This window comes from Sceloporus occidentalis, unplaced genomic scaffold, assembly GCF_023333645.1.
Source record: "Sceloporus occidentalis isolate IW3139 unplaced genomic scaffold, rSceOcc1.0.p SCAF_1, whole genome shotgun sequence".
Classification (NCBI taxonomy): domain Eukaryota; kingdom Metazoa; phylum Chordata; class Lepidosauria; order Squamata; family Phrynosomatidae; genus Sceloporus; species Sceloporus occidentalis.
In genome coordinates, this window is record NW_028316981.1 from 31,781,701 (window position 1) to 31,806,639 (window position 24,939).

At 40.5% G+C, this 24,939-nt stretch overlaps 1 protein-coding gene across 4 annotated transcripts in view; it reads right to left on the bottom strand.

The window, feature by feature from the left end:
- LOC149321292 (prickle-like protein 2) overlaps positions 1-24,939 on the bottom strand; it is a 364,893-nt gene that overhangs the window by 21,550 nt on the left and 318,404 nt on the right. For all 4 annotated transcript variants that reach the window (XM_089519000.1, XM_089519003.1, XM_089519001.1 and 1 more), the window contains one exon: positions 23,984-24,844. In XM_089519000.1, coding sequence (XP_089375126.1) covers positions 23,984-24,844 — 861 coding nt within the window. The remainder of the gene's footprint in view (positions 1-23,983; positions 24,845-24,939) is intronic.

The following is a 24,939-nucleotide window of genomic DNA, read 5'->3' on the forward strand; positions in this document are numbered from 1 at the left end:
CATTGGCTGCATCAGAAGCAGCAGCAGACTGTATGGAGAGGCTTCTTTTGTTTTCCTGTCACTAGACAGGGTTCAACTGATGGTACATATTTTACTTACAAAACAATCTGGGAGTTTCTCATATATTAAAGTGTAAGGGCAAATAGAGTGACATCTAAGCATATGTACATATAATGACAACATCCAGGCTCATTTGCTTTTCCTTCCAGCTACAAGATCCTAGGAATTTTTGTTTCAGTGATGGTCTGGATAATTGTGCATTATGACTGGACAGTGGTTCATAAACTATGGTTAGATGGGCAAATCTGGCCCAGCTCAGGGTTCATGGGGTTACACTCCCCCTAAAGGCACAGGTTCACAGTTTGGGGGTATTCCTGGACTCAGCTCTGAACTTGGAGGCCCAGGTCTCTGCAGTGACCAGGCATGCTTTTGCACATTTAAAGCTTGTTTGCCAACTGTGTCCATTCCTTGAGACATCGGATATGGCCGTGGTGGTACATGCCTTGGTTACATCCTGTTTGGACTACAGTAATACACTTTACTTGGGGTTGCCTTTGAAGAGTGTTTGGAAATTTCAGCTACGGCAAAGAGCTGCAACAATGTCTGTGTTGGAGAAAAGGTGTGATATAACATAGCTAATGAGCAAATACAGCTGATTTTGCTTCTGTAAGCCTGGGATGAGTGCAGGGAGTATATTCTATATACAGAGCCTAAGAAGCACACAGTTCAGAGGAAAACAAGAATGCAAGGCAGATTCATCAAGGCCATCTATCGAAAACTGACCAGCTGCATGCTACTTGTTCAAAAAAACTATACAAGCACACAGGCACAATTTGTACTAACAGTTTCTTAGGAAATTGTTTGCCTTGGTTATTTATGTATTTATTATTACTTTATTTAGTTATTATTTAGTTCCTTTCTTCTTCACACTTCTGTAGCTCAACACCAATCTGAGCTGAATATAGGGTAACCACATGGCTGTCTTTCCCCCAGATATGTCTTCTTTTTCAGAGCTAACATTTCTGTTCAATGGATTTTCAAAATATCCGGTTTCTTTTAAATGGCCACTGTTGTTTGGCTTTCTGCAAACTGACTCTGTCTCCTCATTGCTGTCTCACTGACTCCTAGGAGAAGGGACAGAGGTTGGTGTAATGAGAAAGAGAGAGTGAGAAAAAGAGAAAGACAGAGAGGTTGAAAGATCTCTCTCTCTCTCTGTGTGTGTGTGTGTGTGTGTGTGTGTGTGTGAAGGGAGAAGGAAGACAGACCCAGGTTGCATCTGCACTGCAGAAATAATGCAGTTTGACACCACTTTAACTTCCATGGCTCAGTGCTATGGAATTCTGGGATTTGTAATTTGGGAGCTATTAGCCATCTCTATTAGAGAGAGCTCTGGTGCCACAACAAACCACTAATTCAAAAATTCCATAGCATTGAGCCATGGCAGTTAAAGCGCTGTCAAACTTTATTATTTCTACAAAGCAGATGGGATTCCCAGAGAAGGGAGGTGAGCAAGCTAAGCGAGCCACATGGAGATGATGGAACAGGGCCGCTTGGTAGAACAGGTGAGGAGGCTGTGGATGATGCGGGGAAGGGAAAAAGGAAGACAAAATTATTGTTACTTAAATTCATTGAAGGTTAGGAATATTTCTAGGAGCAATGATCACAGCTTATACAGCAGGGACAGTTAGAGTGAGCGTTGTCATAGCAATTAGTGATTTAAAGTAGTCAGTTACAGTGTCCTCTTTTTAGCTTTTTCAAATATGGTAACTCTAGCTAAATATGTGGGTGGCAAGGGAAGAAGCAGCAGCTTAAATCTGCTGGTTTCTGGAGCAAATGGAATTGAAAGGAACCGAGGTGAAAGTAAGAAGCGCTACTAAACTGGAAGAAGTGGGTCAATCCCTGTTTTTTGTCCCACTTTTTCTGTCCCTAATGCCATCCATTTTTTGCTCACACTGAGCATTGCCAATACACCTGTATATAGACAGACAGATATGCAAGGTTAATTTACTTGCTTACAAGGTCTTGGAACTTCAAATTATGTCTTGTTAACAACAGTTGACATTCACAGAACGGTGTTCTCCCTTTTTTCTACAGTCCCTGAGTTGTCTGAAAATCAGGAGAGCCTTGCAGTATGAAGTGGAATATGGTGTGCAGGCCTGAAGATGTAGAGGGTTAGTCCCATAATACATGAACAGATTAAGTGTCAGATTATATTTCTCCATACCTGCCAAGATCCAGTTTACTAATTTCCAACCTGAACTAAAGGTCTTTGTTCACATTGAGAAACATTTAGAGTTTAAGATTACAATTGCTTCTGAATAGTCTGGACACATAATAATAAACAAAAAATCCAGGTAGATTGAAAAAAAAATAGTAAATACATTTTTTCACATATGCATGTCAGGCTATATCATGGTTTCTGCTAACCATGGTATGTTGTTTGAGACACTGGCTGTACATAACCAATGATGCCATGGTTTCCCATTCCCATTTCTAGTTTATTTTGCTCCCACTCTTTTTATAAGTTCCTGTCCCAGGGTGGGCAGCTGACAAAACAATCCAGTACACACCACAGTTGTGGGTCTGAAGTATGCTGCAAACCATGGTTGAGACAAGTAGAGTTCACAAGCCAACCACAAACCATGGCTTCAGAATGTGTCCTGTTCACAAACCATGGTTTATTAGCAGAGGCATGTTCATATATCAAGGCAGACTGTGAATACAATCACTTTTGTACATTTTATTTCCATTTATTTGCACAGATTCAGCCTCTGATTAACAACCTGAACAGAAAATCTTTAAAAACATTTAGAATAATTAGACTTTGATATTCTACCAGAGGAGTTCCACATATAAGGAGCAATCATTGAGAAAACCCTTTGACTTTGCCTAGTTTAGTATAAACTTGGGACAAAAGAGGCACCATCAAGAGGGTATTCTGGTTAGACAATAAACATCACAGGATTGCTGTTGACTTCCAAAGCATGCTAGTCATTGGTTACTGTTCAGTTGCACACATGGCAATATCTCAAACCAGCAGCGTCCCATTGTCCATGTTTTCATCTGATGTTTGGCCTAGAGCATGGAGAGTTAGGCAGACACTGTGGCTACCAAATGGGAAGAAATGGGGCAAATGATGCTGAGCTCAGGCAGTTTTTCTGGGTTTACATCTACACAGATGCTAGTCTTTTTAAAAGATGCTTTCCTCCTCAACAATAAAAGGGTCTGTGCCTTTTTAGTGCCAGCAGGAGATGACTGCTGGCTCAGCAAAGACCACATCTATGGTGTAGACACACATTCCTCTCCTTGCTTGTAAAAAGAAGGAACAAACATCTCTCCTGCTTTTAATACCCCTTGTTTGTGGGATGCGCGGCAGAAAGAGAGCTAATTTTGTCCGTGTGTTCCTCTCCAGCCCAGCCCTCTGGGCTTCAGAAAACCATTGCATTCAGGAACTGGATTATCACTGCTCAAGTCTGAGTTTTAAAGGCAGGCAACACATGAACGTGGCAAAGAAGTGACTCTTTGTTTCTGTAACAACTGAACCCTGGCCTCTTTTCCCAGCGTGCATACTCAAATATCAAATATTTAAAGTTGCAACAGATTAAAGCGGCCTTGAGCAGATGCAGACTCAATTTTCCTGCCTGTAACAATAGAGCATCCCAGAGCAAAATATATCAGAAAGAAGGCCCCTGGGTTTTTAAGAATAAGAATTAAACACTGAAAAGAAACATCTAGTAGATGTGAAAATAAGAGAAGAGTGCTTTGCTTTGCTCTACTCAAATTTCTTTATCACTTGTTGATCAAAGAGTGAACATGGCATACAAAGTTCCACTCCCTTTTTATCCTCACAGGAAACTTATGAGTTAGAAGGTTACACTGAAAGATGTTTAAATTGTCATGGGCTACCTATAAGCAACATATGCACTTCACAGATGAGCTGGGATTTAACCCTGAGTCTTTCTGGACCATTGGGTCACACTGCTTTCAGTACTACCTAGTCTGTCCAATTCAAGGAAGAGCTGCATGCTTAAAATATAATGAACTTTTATAATTCTTCTATTAATATCCAATAAGGTGGAGTTATTTTTAATTGATTAATATAAGAATGAAAATTATAGTTATAGTTATCATAAAATAATCTACTACAGTATGCCAGTTTTATATGGTGAATATTTTTGTTCAAGGAAACATTCATGGGGTAAGCCAGCATTTATTGCAAGGATGTAAAATGTCAAAATGTAAAGTGAGAATCAAGAAATAGCAAAGAGAAGGGAGTGAGGTAAATCTGATAACTTCATTTGAGAAATCAGGCTGGGTTTTTAAAACAGCTTCTTGCTTCTTCGCTCACATGTTGTATAATTAGATCTTAACAACCCTTTAATTACCTAGACCTTGTCTGTACTGCAGAAATAAAGCAGTCTGACACCACTTTAACTGCCATGGCTGAACATTATGGAATTCTGGGATTTGTAGTTTTGTGAGATTTTTTGCCTTCCCTGTGAGAGTGCTCTGGTACCTCCACCAAACTACAAATCCCAGAATTCCATACCATTGAGCCATGGCAATTAAAGTGGTATTAAATGGTATTAATCCTGTAGTACAGATGCAGCCCCAATAATACCAGCTCTAAGGTTAAAACTTTTTTTATCATCATCATCGTCATCATCTGCAAAGCCAAAATCACTACCACCTTAGTTATGCAGTGCATCTACAATGTAGAAATAATAAAGTTTGACATGACTTTAAGTGTTGTGGTTCCATCCTACAAATTTGTAGCTATGTTCTGTAGTTTTACAATGTCTCTAGCTTTCTCTGTCAAAGCATGCTGGTTCCTCACAAAACAACAAATCCCAGGATTCTGCATAGAATCATAGACTTGGAAGAGCCCACAAGGGGCATCCAGTCCAACCTCTTGCCATTCAGGAACACAGAATCAAAGCACCCCCAGCCTCTGTTTAAAAACTTCCAAAGAAGGAGACTCCACCACTCTCTGAGGGAGTTTGTTCCACTGTCGAACAGCTCTGACTGTCGGGAAGTTCTTCCGGTGCCAAACTACATCATTTCTATAGTGTAGAAATCTACCAAGAGTCTACAAAGTATTACCGACTGGAGTCTTTGGATCATCCACTGATTTAGATTCTACACAAGATATCCTTGGATAACACAGCATATTTTCAGTTGTTAGTTCTGTATGATCATCATCATCAACAATAATGAATCACAGAATCGTGGAGTTGGAAGAGACAACAAGAGCCATCCAGTCCAACCCCCTGCTATGCAGGAACTCTCAATCAAAGCATCCCCGACAGATGGCCACCCAGCCTCTGTTTAAAGGAAGGAGATTCAACCAAACTCCATTGAGGGAGTGTGTTCCACTGTCGAACAGCCCTTATTGTCAGGAAGTTCCTCCTAATGTTGAGGTGGAATCTCTTTTCCTGGAGCTTGCATCCATTGTTCCAGGTTCTGTTCTCTGGAGCAGCAGAAAACAAGCTTGCTCCCTCCTCAATATGACATCCCTTCAAATATTTAAACAGGGCTATCATATCACCTCTTAACCTTCTCTTTTCCAGGCTAAACATCCCCAGCTCCCTAAGTCGTTCCTCATAGGGCATGGTTTCCAGACCCTTCATCATTTTAGTTGCCCTCCTTTGGACATGCTCCAGTTTCTCAACATCCTTTTTGAATTGTGGTGTCCAGAACTGGACACAATATTCCAGGTGGGGCCTAACCAGAGCAGAATAGAGTGGCACTATGACTTCCCTTGATCTAGACACTATATTGATGCAACCTAAAATTGCACTGTCCCTTTTAGCTGCCTCATCACACTGTTGACTCATGTTCAACTTGTGGCCTACTTGGACTCCTAGATCCCTTTCACATGTAGTTTCCTAAAGCCTGGTGTCCTACATTCTATATCTATGCATTTTGTTTTTCTGTTCTAAGTCCAGTACCTTACATTTTTCTGTGTTGAATATCATTTTGTTATTTTTGGCCCAGCTTATTCATGTCATTTTGAATTCTGATCCTGTCCTCTGGGGTGTTAGCTACTCCTCCTAATTTGGTGTCATCTGCAAATTTGATAAGTATGCCCCAAATTCTGTCACCTAGGACATTGATAAAGATGTTGAATAGCACTGGGCCCAGGACAAGGCCCTGTGGGACCCCACTGGTCACTTCTCTCCCTTTGTGTTCGGCCGGACAACCAATTACAAATCCATGTAACAGTTGCCTTGTCTAGCCCACATTTTACCAGCTTGTTTGCAAGAATGGTAACCATCTAAGGAAAACCTGTACTGAAGCTATAGCCTGGGGGAAAATGTTGTTGTTATTAACTGCCCTCAAGTTGATAATGACCCATGGCGACCCTGTGAATGAGATATCTCCAAGACTCCCTCTTCTCCATTGATCTGATTAGTTCCTGCAAACTCATTCCCATGACCTCCCTAATAAAAGTTCATTCATCTAGCATGTGACCTTTTTCTCTTTCTACATCCATCCACCTTTCCTAGCATTATTGTTTTTTCCAGTGAGTCATGCCTTCTCATGATGTGTTCCAAGTATGACAGCCTCAGTTTTGTCATCTTGCCTTTCAGGGAGACCCTATGAAATCTTTCAAAATACAAGCATTTACAAAAAATGTTTTGAGGGAAATTCTCCCCAACCAAAATTGTATTTTGATCCCAAAATGGAAACTAGAAAAATAGTTTCAAGCATTGGTATAAGTGAATGTGACAGAGAGGGCAGCATTTATGCAAGAGGCTCTCCCAGTTCTCCATGTCTTATGGAAACCGATTTTGATGGACTGGGAGGAGGATGATTCTCTTTCCTGAAAGGAACTGCAAATTCTTCCTACGATCTTAGTAGCAAAAGCTTTGATCTTTGCTAAAATAGTTCTGGAGCATTTTGGAATGCCAGATTTTGCTGGGACTCAACCACACACATGCTACCTCGCACCATCTCTTCTTGTCTGCCTTGTGGCTTTGTCATTTATAAGCCTGCCACCAGTGGAAAACAAGGCATTCCTTACTTCCCATTCTCAAGTATGCAAGTCTTTTAAAATTTCAACACCTCATCGGCAAAGCCCAGCAGGGAGAAAAGAGAGACAGGCACAGCATGAAACAGGAAAAAAAATTGCAAGCCAACTCTTTTTGGACACAGCATTTTGGAACAAGCAACAGAGAGTGTGGAATTTCTCTACAGCTGCCCACATCTGATCTTAGTGGAAGAACAGCATTTGGTTTCCCCACTGAGAAGAGGCTGGCTCTGTTCTGTAGTAGAAAATAAATGTATCTTTCCTTCCTCCTCAATATTTCCTGCTTCCATCCCTACATTGCTTTGCTGAAATGAATGCATCAATCACCTTCTCTGTTAGTATTGCATATACCAATGTACAGTATTTCAAAAGGAGAGTATGTTCCTCAAATTACTTATCAGTACTGCTTCCATGGTGTCCCATGTGACCCACATTCTTTTCCAAAGTGCCCTTAAAATTGTTTGAGAGAAAAAGGAGCTTCATGGGAGCTGGACCTGAAGACCTCAAGTCCCAATAAATCTTGTCTTTCGGGATGTAGGACAATGAGGGAGACAGGGTTGCCTGTAGCCCTCTGGTCCTGATGGGCATTTGTGTGCCTTGAGCTCCATGTCCAAATGCACTTGTTGAGTGTTGTATGTTCTAAGCTCAAGATAGGTTTTCTATTATTGTTTTGGCACTGAATAGGAGGAGAAACACTGAAACTTCTTATAGAATCATAGAGTTGGAAAAGACCACAAGGGCCATCCAGTCCAACCTCCTACCACACCAGAACACAGTATCAAAGCACCCCCTCCTCCAAAGAAGGAGATACCACCACTCTCCGAGGGAGTGTGTTCCACTGTCAAACAGCTCTTACTATCAGGAAGTTCCTCCTAATGTTAAGGTGCACTCTCTTTTCCTGTAGCTTGCATCCATTGTTCTGCGTCCTATTCTCTGGAGCAGCAGAAAACAAGCTTGCTCCTTCATCAATATGACATCCCTTCAAATATTTAAACAGGGCTATCATACACCCTCTTAACACACTCTTTCCCAGGCTAAACATACCCAGCTCCCTAAGTCTGTCCTCGTAGGGCATGGTTTCCATCCCTGCTTTGGACACACTCCAGTTTGTCAACATCCTTTTTGAATTGTGGTGCCCAGAATTGGACACAGTATTTCAAGTGAGGCCTGGACACTAGAATGACACTATTATTTCCCTTGATCTCTAGATCAAGTATACTTCTATTGATGCAGCTTAAAATCACAGTGGCCTTTTTAGCTGCCGCATCACACTGTTGATTCATGTTCAACTTGTGGTCTACTAGGACTCCTAGATCCCTTTCACACGTAGTCTCATAAAACTACAAATCTGAGATTCTAACTGGAAGATTAGCTGCCCCGATTGCTTTTTGTAGAGAGGTGGGATATAAATAAATTTTATTATTATTATTATAGATTCTGGGAAGTTGTAACTTTTCTAAGCTCTGGGATACATGTCAGGTTGCACAGTAATGTGTAAGTCTGTGACATAGATAGAATGTCACAGAAGTTATTCTACTACAGAGGTGAGAACTGTGTAGCTCCCAGATTCAACACCGTTGGTTGCACTAGCTAGGACTGCAGTTCAGTAACAACTGGAGGATACATAATTCCCACCTAATAAAAAGAATGCAGCTTGTTGTTGCTCATGTTCTGGGGTTTTTAACTGAGGTTTTGCAAGAAATTGTGACTGAGGTGTAGATATAATAAATTCGGTGTAGGGGTCCTTGAAGACCTGAAAGTTATTTCAAAGATTTCTCTAGGGTAAAAGGATTAAGAATGGTTTCATGTTTGCTAAGCCACAAACATTCATTTGAGCAAACTAAAAAGATCCTTGCAACAGACCTCTATACCTTCCCTGGCCATAAAAAGATTGGCAAATAATTTGCTTCCCTTGAGGTTCTGGTCAGATATTAACCCATAAAGTATTTTCAGCAATGAGACATGTTCTATTTTTGTAATTATAAACTATAATATCACCAAACATTTTAAAAAGGCACAGTTGCATTCATAAATATGTGGCAATTACTGCAAGGAATTTGCATTGTATACGATTTGGAAACTGAAGGGCCAGAGACTCAAAGAATGGTTGGTGGGTATCTGTGTATGTGTGTGTTTTAAGAAAGGACTTTATCACAAAGTGGAAAATGGACTCCTTTGCAAGGTATAAACCAAATCCTGATGAGGAGAAATGGCACATCTCATTTATCACTGTTACTAAGACTGTGTACAAAGGTATATTTATCTGAGTGGCACTTTAGAGATGTGCTTTTTTAAAGCCTGTTTTGAACCAAATAAGAGCCACAGACTGCTTCTGATCTGTAAAAATATTTGCTGCAGACATTTGCTTTGTGGGGGGTTCTGCACTAAATACTTTCCAAAATAAATAAATAAATAAAAATAAAAATCAGAGGAAGAAACAGTTAAGGAAAGCATGATTAAATGGATGGGGAACATAGGTCACACAATTTCATTATCTATGTGGGAGCAATCCTGGAAATTTAATCAGAAATTTACTAAAGGTAATACACTGAAAGAAAATTATAAAAAAGTATTTCACAGGTGGTATATAACTCCAGCTAGATTATCTCGAATTAAACCGCATTATGATAATAAATGCTGGAAGTGCAAGGAGAAGGTCGGAACCTACTTCCACCTGTGGTGGCAATGCGACCGAGTAAAGAAATACTGGATTGCGATACATAGAAAGTTGCAAGAAACGTTAAATATAAAACTTCCTCTTCTTCCTGAAATATTCCTGCTCAACATACTAGATACAACACAATTAAAACTGTCACCAAACATGATGAGTGTAATCCTGTACATGGTAACAGCTGCCCGCATCTGCCTAGCAAAAAACTGGAGATCTAAGACAATGCCATCTCTAGAGGAATGGATCTCAAGAATATATGACTATTATGTAGTGGACAGACTGACGATGTTATCAGCAAATAGAACTGTACAAGAACTTGTAAATAAATGGGAAAATATAACAAAACAAAAATAGAAGCTTCTTAGTAAGGAGATACTGGAAATCGATGTTTACTAAGTTGATGAACAATGTAATGACATATATCATAGAATCATAGAATTGTAGAGTTGGAAGAGACCACTAGGGCCATCCAGTCCAACCCCCTGCCATGCAGGAAATCCAAATCAAAGCATCCCTGACAGATGGCCATCCAGCCTCTGTTTAAAGACCTCCAAGGAAGGAGACTCTATCACCTTCCGAGGAAGTGCATTCCACTGTCGAACAGCCCTTACTGTCAGGAAGTTCCTCCTAAGGTTCAGGTGGAATCTCTTTTCCTGTAGCTTGCATCCATTGTTCCGGGTCCTGTTCTCTGGAGCAGCAGAAAACAAGCTTGCTCCTTCTTCAACATGACATCCTTTCAAATATTTAAACAGGGCTATCATATCACCTCTTAACCTTCTTTTCTCCAGGCTAAACATCCCCAGCTCCCTAAGTCGTTCCTCATAGGGCATGGTTTCCAGACCCTTCACCATTTTTGTCGCCCTCCTTTGGACACGCTCCAGTTTCTCAATGTCCTTTCTGAATTGTGGTGCCCAGAACTGGACACAATATTCTAGGTGGGGCCTGACCAGAGCAGAATACAGTGGCACTATTACTTCTCTTGATCTAGACACTATACTTCTATTGATGCAGCCTAAAATAGCATTGGCCTTTTTAGCTGCCGCATCACACTGTTCACTCATGTTCAACTTGTGGTCTACTTGGACTCCTAGATCCCTTTCACACGTAGTTTCATTCAGCCAGGTGTCACCCATCCTATATCTGTGCATTTTATTTTTCCGCCCTAAGTGCAATACCTTACATTTCTCTGTGTTGAATTTCATTTTGTTAGCTTTGGCCCAGCTTTCTAGTCTATTCAGGTCATTTTGAATCTTGATCCTGTCCTCTGGGGTATTAGCTATTCCCCCTAATTTGGTGTCATCTGCAAATTTGATAAGTATGCTCCCAATTCTGTCATCCAGGTCATTGATAAAGATGTTGAATAGCACTGGGCCCAGGACAGAGCCCTGTGGGACCCCACTGGTCACTTCTCTCCAGGATGAAAAGGAGCCATTGTTGAGCACCCTTTGGGTTCGGCCGGTCAACCAATTACAGATCCATTTAACAGTTACCTTGTCTAGCCCACATTTTACAAGCTTGTTTGCAAGAATGTCATGGGAAACCTTGTCAAAGGCCTTACTGAAATCAAGATATACTATATCCACAGCATTCCCTTCATCTACCAAGCTGGTAATTTTATCAAAGAAAGAGATTAGATTTGTCTGGCATGACTTGTTTCTCTGAAACCCATGTTGACTTTTTGTGATTATGGCATTGCCTTCTAGATGTTCACAGACTCTCTGTTTAATGATCTGATCCAGAATCTTTCCTAGAACTGATGTCAGACTAACTGGACGATAATTGTTGGGATCCTCTTTTTTTCCCTTTTTGAAGATGGGGACAACGTTTGCCCTCCTCCAGTCTGCTGGGATCTCTCCTGTTCTCCAGGAGCTTTCAAATATGATTGCCAATGGCTCCGATATTACTTTTGCCAGTTCTTTTAATACCCTTGGATGGAGTTCATCTGGTCCCGGAGACTTAAATTCATTTAGATTAACAAGGTGTTCCTCTACTATCTCTTTACTTATTCTGTGCTGAAATTCCCCTATTCTGTCCTCTGCTCCATTATCCTCAGGTTGAGCACTCTTTGCCTTTTCTGAGAAGACTGAGGCAAAGAAGGTGTTGAGTAATTCTGCCTTTTCTCTATCTCCTGTTAGCATTTTGCCATCTTCTCCACGCAGTGGCCCTACCGTTTCCTTCTTCTTCCTCTTGCTGCGGATATATCCAAAAAAGCCCTTTTTATTGTTCTTAACCTCTCTAGCAAGCCTGAGTTCATTCTGCGCTTTAGATTTTCTGACTTTACCCCTGCACATGCCTGCTATTTCTTTGAATTCCTTTTTCGTGATTTCCCCCTTTTTCCATTTCTTATACATGTTCCGTTTCTAACTTAGCTCGGTTGAAAGTTCCTTAGTCATCCATCCTGGTTTCTTGAGACACCTCCCGTTTTTCTTTCTCACTGGAACTGTTTGAAATTGTGCCTTCAGTATCTCCCTTTTGAGAAAGTCCCATCCGTCCTGAACTCCTTTATCTTTTAGTATTTCTGACCATGGAATCGCCCCCAATACTTCTCTAAGTTTACTGAAATCCACTCTCCTAAAGTCTAGGATGCATGTCTGACTCTGCCTGGCTTCTCCTCTCCATTGTATAACAAACTCCAGGAGAACATGGTCGCTTCCACCTAAGGATCCCACCACTTGCACCCCATTAACCAAGTCATCCTTGTTGGTTAGGATCAGATCTAAAATAGCTGACCCCCTTGTTGCCTCTTCCACCTTTTGGACCATGAAATTGTCTTCCAGGCAAGTGAGGAATTTGCTAGACCTTGAGGATTTTGCTGAGTTTGACCTCCAGCAAATATCAGGATAATTGAAGTCGCCCATCACTACTACATCTCTCTTTTCTGACTGTGTGGTCATCTGTTCTAGAAAGATATCATCCAATTCCTCAGTCTGACTTGGGGGTCTGTAGTAGACTCCCACCGCAACACCCTTGTTGTTTCCCTCCCCTTTGATTCTTATCCAGATGCTCTCCACCTGGCTTCCATGATTGATGTCCAGGATCTCTTCACTGGTGTAAATATCTCTGACATATAGTGCTATTCCTCCTCCTTTCCAAATTGTAAAGTTTATATGTGTATCGTATATGTATATTGTATATATATAATTTTCTTCTTTCTTATCTTTTTTTTTCTTTTCTTTTTCCTATCTGTTGATTTTGTATGTATATATGGAAATCTCAATTAAAAAAAAATCAGGGCCAAGCAGCCGTGAAAAGAAAAAAAGAAAAGGAAAGAGTTTAATGTCAATCCTTGCAGTGCCATGAGCCAAGCAAGTGCTTCATAATGAATTGTCTGAAGGTTGGAAGGAAACCAAAATAATCTAAAATCCATCTGCAACAGGCCAGTGCTAAGGCTGAAATGTGTATGTGTGTACTGAACTTTATATCCAACTTTTAAATACAGATTCTCAGAGTTCCCCAATATCTTAAATGTATCATCAAGAGGGAGAGATGGGCAGGCCAACTCCAGGCCTTGCCTGAAAAGAAAAAGACCCTCCCTCCAGTCCATCTACTGTGGTCCAGGCCTCAGAGGGAGAGAAGATCTGCTGGACTTTATCCCCTTCCCCACTGCCATTCCCTTCTCCTTTTATGTCTTGTCTTTTTAGATTGTAAGCCTGAGGGCTGGGAAATATCTAATTTTAAAAAATGTAAGCCACTCTGATAGCCTTTTGGCTGAAGAGCGTGGTATAAAGACTATAAATAAATAATAACAAATAATAAATAAAGGTATTCCCCATTGACAAGGTTGCCAAGTTGTGTCCGACCATAGGGGGTGGTGTTCATCTCTGTTACTAAGTCAAAGAGCCTGTGTTGTCAGAGACTACTACTCTGTGATCAAGTGGCCAGCATGATTGCACAGAATGCTGTTTACTTTCACTTTACCTTACTGGAGTGGTTCCTATTTATCTACTTGCATCTGCATGCTTTTGAACTGCTAGGTTGGCAGAAGCTGGGACTAGTGATGGGAGCTCACCCCATCATGCAACGCCCGGGCCTCGAACTGCCAACCTGCTGATCTTGCAATCAACAGAGTTAGTGTCTTAACCACTTGAGCACACAGGGAAAAAAATCATGTTAATAGTTTTAGTTGAAAAATAACAGAGTAAAAGGCCCAATATAATCCTAAAAAGGCAAACCAGCTTATGCTAGAGACCTGTTTGCAAACTGGATTTTGAAATCAAAATGTGCAAGGCTCCAGCTTGGAACTAGTAAGGGACCCATCCCCCCTGCTGGAACGGAGAAAATGACATGAAAAATGCTGTATTCACCACATTAACTTATCATAAAAGGGATAAAATTGACCAAATGTAATCTGCAGGGCACTGCATGCTATTTGTGACTCATGGCTGTGCAAATTCTCACTAGTTGAATATGCAACCATAAATATAGTTCTTTTTATGGTAAATGAAAGAAGTTGTCATTTTCTGTGTTTTTATAAAAAGAAAAAGAAAATGAAAAATAAGGAATAGGAAAAAGAACTTCAAAATAGTGCCAGTCTCATTTTGGGAGACATAGGGGCCTGCGTCTTTGCCATATTGGTGCTGCGGCATCCACATGCCATGTCCCCAATCTGGCCTTTCCGTGGCACAAAAAGGACCCACAAAAAGCCCTGGAAAGGGCACCGTAGCTATCGATGCTACTACTGTACTACTTTACAGCATTCCTTTGGTGCTGCATCATCTAGATGCAGCACCAGAGGAGTATTGTGATGCCGTGTGCTATGTGATGTGGCGTCACACCACACATGCGGTGCGGCATCACACCATACATGTGGATGCCACACACCAACTCCACCTTAAGCCAGTCTGCACAGGCTCTAAGTTGTTTTTTTTTTTTTTAAAAGTCTTCAAGGTTTCTCTCAAAGGCCAACAAGATGGAGAACTCTTTGGGAAAGGAACTCCATGAAACAGGAGCCACTGTCTTATAGGCTCTCATCACTGACAGTTAGTCAAATGTTGTTTTGGAAAGTTACTTCAAGGAGGCATGAAACTTGGAGTCCCTGAACCCTTCTTCTCCTCCACTTCCTAACCTTTTTCTGTCCTGGAGAAGAGAAAGGCAAGGAAGACATTTGAAGCCTCTGTTTGAGGGTGGAGGGCAGCTATTTTCTTATAAGATGTTAAAATATAATATGTTGAAATATGAGTAGGCATGAATATACATGTGTGAACAAAAATACACACACTAAACAAACAAAATATGTTTATTCTTACACTATGTCAAGTGGGGGTGCGGGGTGGGAAATACCCAGATGTATACATAAAGGGGTCATATGGGTAAAAAGTTTGAAAGCCACTGCTCTTACTGTAGTTATAATTGGTTAGTTTGGTTTTCTGATAGCACAGGCTAAAGGGGAATTTAATTTGTCTGAGGACACAGTGAAATTTTACCCCAAACCTATTTTTTTGTGACCCATGTTCCATTTCTGCAAAGCTACAATTGTTTAACTGCACTCTGTTCTGCAAAGGCTGCTCCATGGTCTATTCAGATTCAGTGAACGTTAAAATGAACAGGAAAGGATAATGTGTTCCAGGCTGTCGGTCACTTCAGAAAATCCATCAAGAACTTTAATTGCATTTTACAGAGTTTAGCAATGCAATTTGGATTCTGCTTTCTTTGAAAAGGCATCCAATGGTGCGCATATATATATATATATATATATATATATATATATATATATGTTCAGAAACTCTTGCTGTTATGTGTCTTGTGATTTTTCACAAGACACATAGCATGATTTTTCTCAACCATTCTCCCTCTGATGCCACACATGGCTTCATTTGCTTTGCTCTTGCCTTTCCTTCTTGAAACCAGTTCACAGATTCCACCATCCCTAGTTTTGTATAATGTTTATTCCAACCAAACTAATTGTTTTAATTCCCTGCTGGCATAGTTTGACAGCTAGAATGGTCATAGAAATCCCTTGAAATCATGACATAGAAGACTGCATATAAGCAGGCTGAATATTTGGTTTTTAGTTCATTTCATTACCATCTTGCAATAGTTTCTCCTTCACACACTCAGGACATGAAGAGTGAAATCCACTTCTGTTACTAGTGGCTGACACATCCCATTCATTTCAGGGGTTCTACATTAGTTGAGAAGACGTTAGAGGACACAATGCATTCATGTCTTCCAAATGGATTGACATCCCATGAAGGTTTTTTGAGGCTCTTGTAGAGAATGTTTCCCTGTGTCTCCAATAGAGATGTTAGCCAGCCTTGCCACTATAGCCCTTCAGAGCACACATCTGCTTTTTCTGTGTGTTGGTTATTGTCTTACCTTGCCTAGCCTGTATTCTAACAGAGAAAAGAAAATGCTGGAATGTGGAGATGATGCATGATTCTGGCACTGATAGCTGGAACCGAAAAAGAGTGTTGCTGCTTTGTTTATTGTTGTTAGCTGCCCTCCAGTCAACCTCATTTTATGGTGACCATGCTGATGAGATATCCCCAAGACCCCCTAGCTTCATCCTCTCAGCTCTGGGCCTTTAGGCTCAGGCCCATATCCCCCCTGATTGAGTCTATCCACCTAACATGCAGTCTTTCTCTCTTTTTGCTGCCTTCCACCTTTCCTAGCATCATTGTCTTTTTAATTATTCATTTTTGCTCATTATGTGGCCAAAATATGAAAGCCTTAATCTGTCTTCCAGAGACAGTTCAGGCTTCATTTGTTCGAGGACCCATTTGCATGTGTTCTTGGTTGTCCATGGCAGCACTCATCTCCAGCACTACATCTCAGATGCATTGATTTTCTTTTTAAACCCTTTTTTGCTGTCCAGCTCTTGCGTCCATACATGGTGATGGGGAATACAATGCCTTGGATGATCCTCCCTTTAGCATTTAGAGTTATGTCTTCACATTTTATGACATTGTTCATTTCTTTTATAGCTTCCCTTCCCAATCCTAGGAGATTATAACATTACAAAAAAAGTGTTTTATCCCTGATGGGATACAGTCACATTTTGGATTGCAAGCAACGCTGCTGCTGGATGACTGCAATCCGCATGCAACCCAGCGAATTTTCAAACACAGGAAGCTACAGTCTTTGAAAATCAGTCGGCTAAGCACAGCTGAGACCTGGGCTGCATGTGGGTTGCAGTTGCCTAGCAGCAGCAGCAGCAGCAGCAGCAGCATTTTTGAGTGCAATAAAACCTGCTTGTATCCCAAATATGACTGTATCCTGTCGAGATAAGATGCGTGTTTTTTATGCTGCGATAATCTCCTTAGTTGTCTTCTGATTTCTTGACTGCAGTCTCTATTCTGAATATATGGACCAGGCTATGGGAACTCTTTGACTACAGCATGCCCGTGTTTTATGTGGCCGCCATACACAGCTTTCAGTATATGCTGATAGCTGCACTGGAAGAGCCTGTCGCATGCTCCGGAAGAACTAATGGCACGCACACTGCCGCGCACCATGGGCATGAGTCCCATTAGTTCCTATGGGGCTTCAGCATACGGTGATTTCCCCTTACGTGGAGGGATCCCTGTGTAAGGGGAGGGTGCGCTGCACTTTCATTTTCTTGTTACCTAGGATGAATTCTTGTAGATCTTCTGTAGTCATTATTTTTGGGTTTTTTTTATGATCAACATTAATCCAACCTTGGCACTTTCCTCCTTGGCCTTCTTCAGCAATTGCTTCCTGTCTTTATTTTTGCTAGCAGTATTGTGTCATCTGAATATCTTAGGTTCTTAATGTTCCTTCCATCTATCTCCATTTCTCATGCCTCTGAGTATGGGCCTCAAGCCCACTCTATGTATGATATTTTCTGTATATAGATAGAATAAATAGATTGATTATATGCAGACTTGCCTTTGCTTATTGGAAATTATTCTCTTTCTCTGTATTATGTTCTGATGGTTGTCTTGTCCCAAGTGCAGGTTAGGCATCACTACAATCGGACATTGTGGCACTCCCATTTCCCTAAGCACAAGCCATGGCTTTTCATGATCTTTGCAGTCAAATCTGTTGCTATAGTCAAGAAAACACATGCAGATTTTCTTCTGGAGTTCACTGGTGGACTCCATTATCCAATGTATGTTTTTATCACCAAGGAAATGGCTGCCAGCTATACAGTGGTCCCCCGGGTTACGAAATTAATTCGTTCCGCTGCCCTTTTCGTAACCCGGAAGGCTTTCGCAAGCCGAATTGCCATAGGCGCTAATGGGGAAAAGCCGCGATTTGGTGCGAAATAGCGCCGAAAAGCACCAAAAGTTTTTTCGTAACCCGAAAAAACTTTCGTAACGCGGAACAGTTTTTTTAAATAATTTTTTTTCGTAACCCGGGAATTTCGTAAGGCGGCGCATTCGTATCCCGGGGTACCACTGTATTTGTGATCAGCCACTGCATGCAGGAGGGCAGGCTGGGATTGTTTGTGAGCAGGCAAGAAGTGCTGTGTGAATTGCTAACAGGAACATATAGGACATGCAGCATATTTGTACATATAGGCCATGATGATTATTATCCCACACTTCCCCTAAAAATAGCACTCAAGATGACGAACACACATCATTCAAATAATGAACAACTGATAGCAGAGAAATTATTTAATAGCTACTTTAATAACTACTTGTACAAATTTGATTTGTGCAAGTACTAGTAGCAGTACATGGACTTATTGTTGTTCCTATTGCTAGGATATATCCACTATGGCCACCCACAGTGAAAGAAGCATTATTAGGAGGAAAGAACTTTCAGCAGTTGCCCCTCCTTGCAATCCCTCTTCCTAAATTTGTTCTGGGATATCCTCCAGAGCAGATTGGGAGTAAAGCAGGGAGAATCATCAGCATTATCACCCACTTCTGCACTGCAATGGTAGTGGAGTGGGTAATGTGACCACTGTTGGAGACATCTTACTGTTATTACAGCCAGCCGTCCTTATCCAGAGATTCTGCATCCAGATGCCACAATCCATAGCTTAATGATATTTAAAAAAAAAATCCAAAAAGCAAACCTTGAGTTCGTCATTTTAAAATAAATAAATAAAGGAGACTATTTTACTATGCCACTGTATACAATGGGACTTCAGCATCCACAGATTTTGGTATCCACGGGGGGGGGGGGGGGGGCTTGAACCAAACTCCAAATACCAAGAGCCCATCATATTTATTATTATTACTATTGTTAATGTACATGATACTGTAAAAAATGAGAGGACAGGTTATTGACAGGTTATAGACTCTTCTAGAACATGGCCACATAGCTCGAAAAACCCACAAAAAACTATGGATGCCAACCATGAAAGCCTTTGACTTCACAATCTAGCTATCTATTATCTGATTCAAGAGTCTGGTTAATCTAAATGAAGATTATTATTGATTATAAATCATCCTCATCTTCATCCTCACCCCCCCCCCCATTATTATTATTTTGGGAGCCATTCATCTGAACAAATTTGTTATTCTCAGAAATGTAGGAGTATTATTATTATTCTAGTGTGCCCTAAATCAAAAGATATCAGTGTGCTTTACTAAATAGCATTAAAATAATTTAAACAGTTTAAAACAATAAAATACAGTCAGTCCTCCATATACATGTATTTTGCTCTACAGATACATGATCTGAGAATATTAATAAATAAATAAATCCAAGATACAAACCTTGATGTTGCCATTTTACGTAAGGAATACCATTTTACTACACCATTGTATATAATGGGATTTGGGTATCCATGAATTTTGGCAGCCATGGGGGATCCTGGAACCAAACCACAGCGGATACCAAGGGCTCACTGTAATTTTAAGAATTTGTTTAAGAGATTTCAAAACATCAAAGCGAGATATATGGACAAGTATAGGCAATGGTTGTTTTTTTTTTTTGGTGTGTGTGTGCATGTGTGTTTTTAAATCACTTAAAATATCCAACTGCCTTTGGTTATGAGGATTTTGTAGTCTCTCAGAACTGAAAATCTACTCCTTTGTGTACAGCTGGTATTGATTCCTGATCTTCTTGAAGTGAGAGGATGAAAAATGCTTTAAGAATTGTTTTGAAATAATTCAAAAGCCATGCTATATATAAAAAATTCTTGTTCAGAGACATATCAAAGAGAGAGAAACTCTGGAATCTGCCCCACTGGCATTGTCATAGTTAGCCCACAAGTACTGGGACTCTCTGAAATGAGACATAACATTGTGCCTTCATGTGATGAGATGACTGGTGCTCAGAAGATGAGTTAGTCTACACAAAAAGTGCAGAGCTAATCTACACAAACAGCAGGCAATATAAAACAGTGTCTACCTTCCCCTTCTGCATCTAGAATATTGTATATCAAGGAGCTATTCTCTCACTGAGCTTTCTTCTTGACATGCTAATTTCCTAACTGCAAGGATTAGTTGACCATACAAATATGCTCTACCTCCACCTGCAGAGTGAAACTCTGTGGTTATAATAAAGTTCTGTTAGAGTAGGTAGGGAGGAAAGATCCCTTTCTTATCTTGTAAAGGACTGAATTTCTATTCAGGATGCCTCTGTCCATTCCACTACAAATTAGTTTCACCATTGGTCTGATTCTGCAGAACTCTTCATAGGTTCTTAATTAATGCTTTTCACCAATGCACAGCAACCCACATTCCATCTGATTGCATATTCAACTGGCATCCCCTTTCCTGCCCTTGCTTGCAAAATGACTTCAGGACTGGAAAAGCTGTTTTTCTTATTGGATTCACTATTCATTCTAACACAACATTCTTAGAAAACGTTTTTCTTTTTTTGTTTGTTTTGCTTTGTTTTGTTTTGTTAAGGATTTGTTGAGCATCTGGCAAAGAATGTTTGAAGGACTGATCCCTCAATCACCAGGATGCACCCCTCTCAGCTTTCTCCAATGATGTATCTGCCAGAAATATATTTATGAAGCCTACATGCAGCACTTCTAATAAGCTCAAACTAACATATACATTGTAAGAAATCACAACTAAGTAGGAGACAGATACCAATTTGCTCAAGGCTCCCTGGTGAGTTCCACAAACAAGCAGTTCATGATTCTAGCCACCATGTCATACAGACTTATAACATTTGGCCATCATAAACATGATAGTATATTCTGGCCCTAAATCAACTAGGCATACATTTCCCCAGCAGAATTACTAATCAAATAATAGATTCATTTTGTATTTCGTTAGTAAGTCAGTTTGGCCTTTGATATATACATAAGCGTGTCTTCACCATTTGCGCTATACAACTGTGAGCAGCTGGTTGCTCAATATATATTGGAATTACAATAGTTTATGGTGCCCCGCTTTTCTATTATGACTTCAAGAGCTTGATTGGCTAATAAAGAAACAAATACATTTAGAAATCAATGCAGAAACAAATGTGGCTTCCCTGTGGCTAAGAATGGAACACTATATGAGACCAGCTTTTTCATAAACTAGTCAGTGGCCTCTTGATTTTGCAGAGAAGACATATTATGTAAACAAATCTTTCCCACACTTGATCAGTATGAATCCAAGCTTTGCAACTGCTAGATATGACAACTGTCCTGGAAAAAAAAAAACCAGTCATCTTGGTATAAAAGAAAACATTTCTGCTTTAGGAAGTCAAGATCAAAAAATGGCTTCTACTGTCCTCTGATCCTAATGTTATCTTCAGCCCTTGCGGGATGTTGAAAAAAAATCATAATAGAGTATTCAGGACAGCAAAACTGGGCACACTGTTTGCTGACCTTTATATGAGGATATTATGGGTAAAATTACTACAGGTTGAATATCCCTTTTCCGAAAATCCAAAATGTTCCAATCAAAAACCTTTTCATGGGTGGCTGAGATTGTGACAACCTTTGTTTTCTGATGGTTTAGAGTACACAAACTTAGTTTCATGCACAAAATTGTTTAAAATATTGTATGAAATTACCTTCATACTATGTGTAGAAGCTGTATATGAAACATAAATTAATTTTGTGTTTAGACATGGGTCCCATCGCCAAGATATCTCATTATGCACTGGCAAATATATATAAGGGATACTCAACCTATATCTGACAGTAAGATCCATTCACTAGCAGGAATGAACTTTTTTTGTTTTTTGCAAGGGAAGGGCAAGATCCCAGTAAAAAAAAAAGCTGTTGAATTCACCATAATAGTTGTTGAGTTACACCAAACATTTCTATAGTGGTAGAATTCAAAGGTATAGCTGTGTTAGTCTGTAGAATCAGTATGTGGAGAGATCTTGTAGTGGCTTTGAGACTGACTGAAAGAAAGAAGTTGGAAGCATGAGCTTTTGTAGACTTCAGTCTACTTCCTCAGATGTATTTAGTGGAGTGGAACCCAGGGACTGACATATATATGCCATTGGTATGTGAGAATGTCAATTCAAATTGAAAATTCACAAAGGAATCTGAATTGACATTCTCACATACCAATGAAATATATATGTCTGCATCTGAGGAAGTAGACTGAAGTCTACAAAAGCTCATGCTGCCAACTTCTTTCTTTCAGTTATTCACAAAGGCGTTACAAGATCTCTACAAAAATTTCTAAACATTATTCTTTTGTTGACAGTCATGGCTGCATTGCTGCAGTCCTCAAACACTTCAGCAGAAGATGGCCACTCGTTGCCAGCTAATTTAGGACAGAAAAGAAGAGCACCAGAACCTCACAGGACAGACTGCTTCAAGCAGTGTTTTTTAAATGCCATGAAAAGGCAGCAAATTATTATTTCATTTATTATTGAATTTTTCCTGCCATGGTCAGAAAATGTAACTATAGTATTTATCTTCTGCGTCATGTGCCAAAATAAATTGCCTGGTTTGGGGTATGAGGCATTTTGACTTGATAGTGAGTGGTGCCATTTGTCCCAAGCATTGAAAGGTCTTGGACCAGCCATGTCATAAGACCAAGATAAGCCAATCTAACAGGAAAAGGTAGCTCTCTTCCCCTTGCCCCCAACTTTCATTTACCCTTTCAAGTCAACCCCATTCCCAGCTTCCCTTGCTTAAAACCGCTATTTCAAGAGATTAACACCACCCATCCTAGCTTAAAGGGCACAACATTTATCTCCCATTTTCCAAAATGACAATTTAAAACAAATACTTGACCACCTCTAGCTTTAAATGTTTTACAAAATGCAATTTCACTGCCTCAGAACTAGTATGACAAAAACTAGGGGTTGTGTTCTTTTCCCCTTAATGGATGGAAATGGGTTTATTATTGCTATGAAATTTTAAAATGTGCATCCATTTGAAAGGAATTGCCATTTAAAAGTGTCTTTTTGATTTCGAAAACGGCAATGCAAATCTCCTGTATGCAAAAAAGAGAACTGAACTCATGAGGAACAACCTCTGTCTTTACGCTTTTGATAGAACAACTTACTCTTCGATTCCTGTTTAAGTACATTGACTTATAGTCATTCCTTGCCACTACTGGCCTATAACCAACACTGCACTAGCTGGCATCATCAGCATGATAGTACTTTTGTCCCCTCAACTCTCACTCATAGACCTTTACATAACCTGAAAAATGTTTTCCAGCTTTCCAATGATGGTATCTGAGGTGTATGCACAAGATGTGGAGGAGAGAGGGGGTAGGTTCTGCAGATGGAAACAGTTCCATCAAAGCCAAGACTTTGTTGGAACCTGGCCTTTGTCTCCTCCTCTTTAGTTTCTTGAGTCTGAATCTGCATTCTGTTGCTGAATCTGCATTCTAACCTCTTTCTAAGTATGGATACAACAAATTCCAAGATCCACAAAGCAGAAATACTTTGACTGGGCCATCTCTAAAGCATAACATACATCATGCAAGCTTTCGAAGCTTCACTGGCTTCTTTATGAGGCAAAGATGTTCAACATTATACAGGACAATGAAGGTGACAATGTTAGAGGCTGCATCAGCAGCCCTGGCTCAATGTTATGGAATTCTGGGTATTGTAGTTAGTTGTGGCATCAGAGCTCTCTGACAGAGAAGGCTAAACACAAAACTACAATTCCCAGAATTCAATTGTAATGAGCCATGGCAGTTGAAGTAGTGTCAACCTGGATTATTTTTGCAGTGTGTTTGCCACCAGAGTCACAGGCATATATTTTGTCTTAGGTTTTACTCTGTTGTCACTTAGGATGGTATTGAGGGATCTCAGTGTAGGCAGAGGACACATCCTTTCTTGGCCATGTGAGGACTGCCCCATGTAAGGACTATGGATGAAGGACAATAAAAGACAGCAAGAGAAAGTACTAGGTAAGTAGTGACAACATAAATTTCCTATTCGTTCCCACAAACCCACATTATGACAAAACCCCATTTTGAAACAACACCTACCTGTGGCATTGGAAAGAGCAAGGGACTCCATTGAACCCCGTGGAGTTTGCTCTGTGGGTGTCAATTCCTCAGTGAACTTCAAGGCATTGATTGGATGCCTGGTTCGACAATGCTGTGCAGACATACCACTGTCTTCCTCTTGGTCATACTTGGAGACCTTGTAACTCCCTCTGGTGTCAGTGAAGCTCTGGTTGGACATGTCACTGTAGCTCTCCTGCGATGGTAGCCTTCCTGAATAATAATCTTCTCGGCACTCTTGGATGAAACTACCACCATGTCCTTTCATGGCCAAGGAGGAACTTCTCTTTGGGTTACTGAAATGTTTACCCCATAGTTCCTGTTGAGCACTTGGAGTTTGCCCTGCATTGTAAGAAGTTCTAATATTACACTGGCTGAGCATCTGCAAGGGGCTTTGTGATTGGCTTGGTTCCATTTTGTTGTAGTGGTAGAGCTCATCTCTGCTCCTCCATATTTGGTCCCTGTTTAGGCTTGGAGTTTGGCTGGATAAGCTCAGCAAGTCCATCTGCAAGGAGAGTGGGTCCACATCTGCAGAGAGCCTGCTGGAGGTCACCTGCAGTTGGCTGCTCTGGCTGACAGAGTTCTCCTCTCCTTTGTTCCTGTTCTTGCCAATCTTGGCACTACGTCGGGATTCTTTGGCTCTTGCACTTTGGAAAGCAGAGTCAGATGAATCGGAGCCATTTGGGTCATCACCCATACTGCATGCTCTAGAACAGAAGATCTGCCCTTGCTTGGGCAGGAATGGCCGCCCAAGAAGTGATTTCTTGCACTGAGCACAACAAAAGCAGGTCTCAGTTGCATGCCAGTGTTGGCCATCATAGGTCATCTGACCCTGATCAATTCCTATGAATAAAGGGGAGAAATACTGTTAAGTATGACATGATCCTCGTTGTCTGAATGAAGCTTAAGACATTTAGAGTCAAACTAGATATGACATT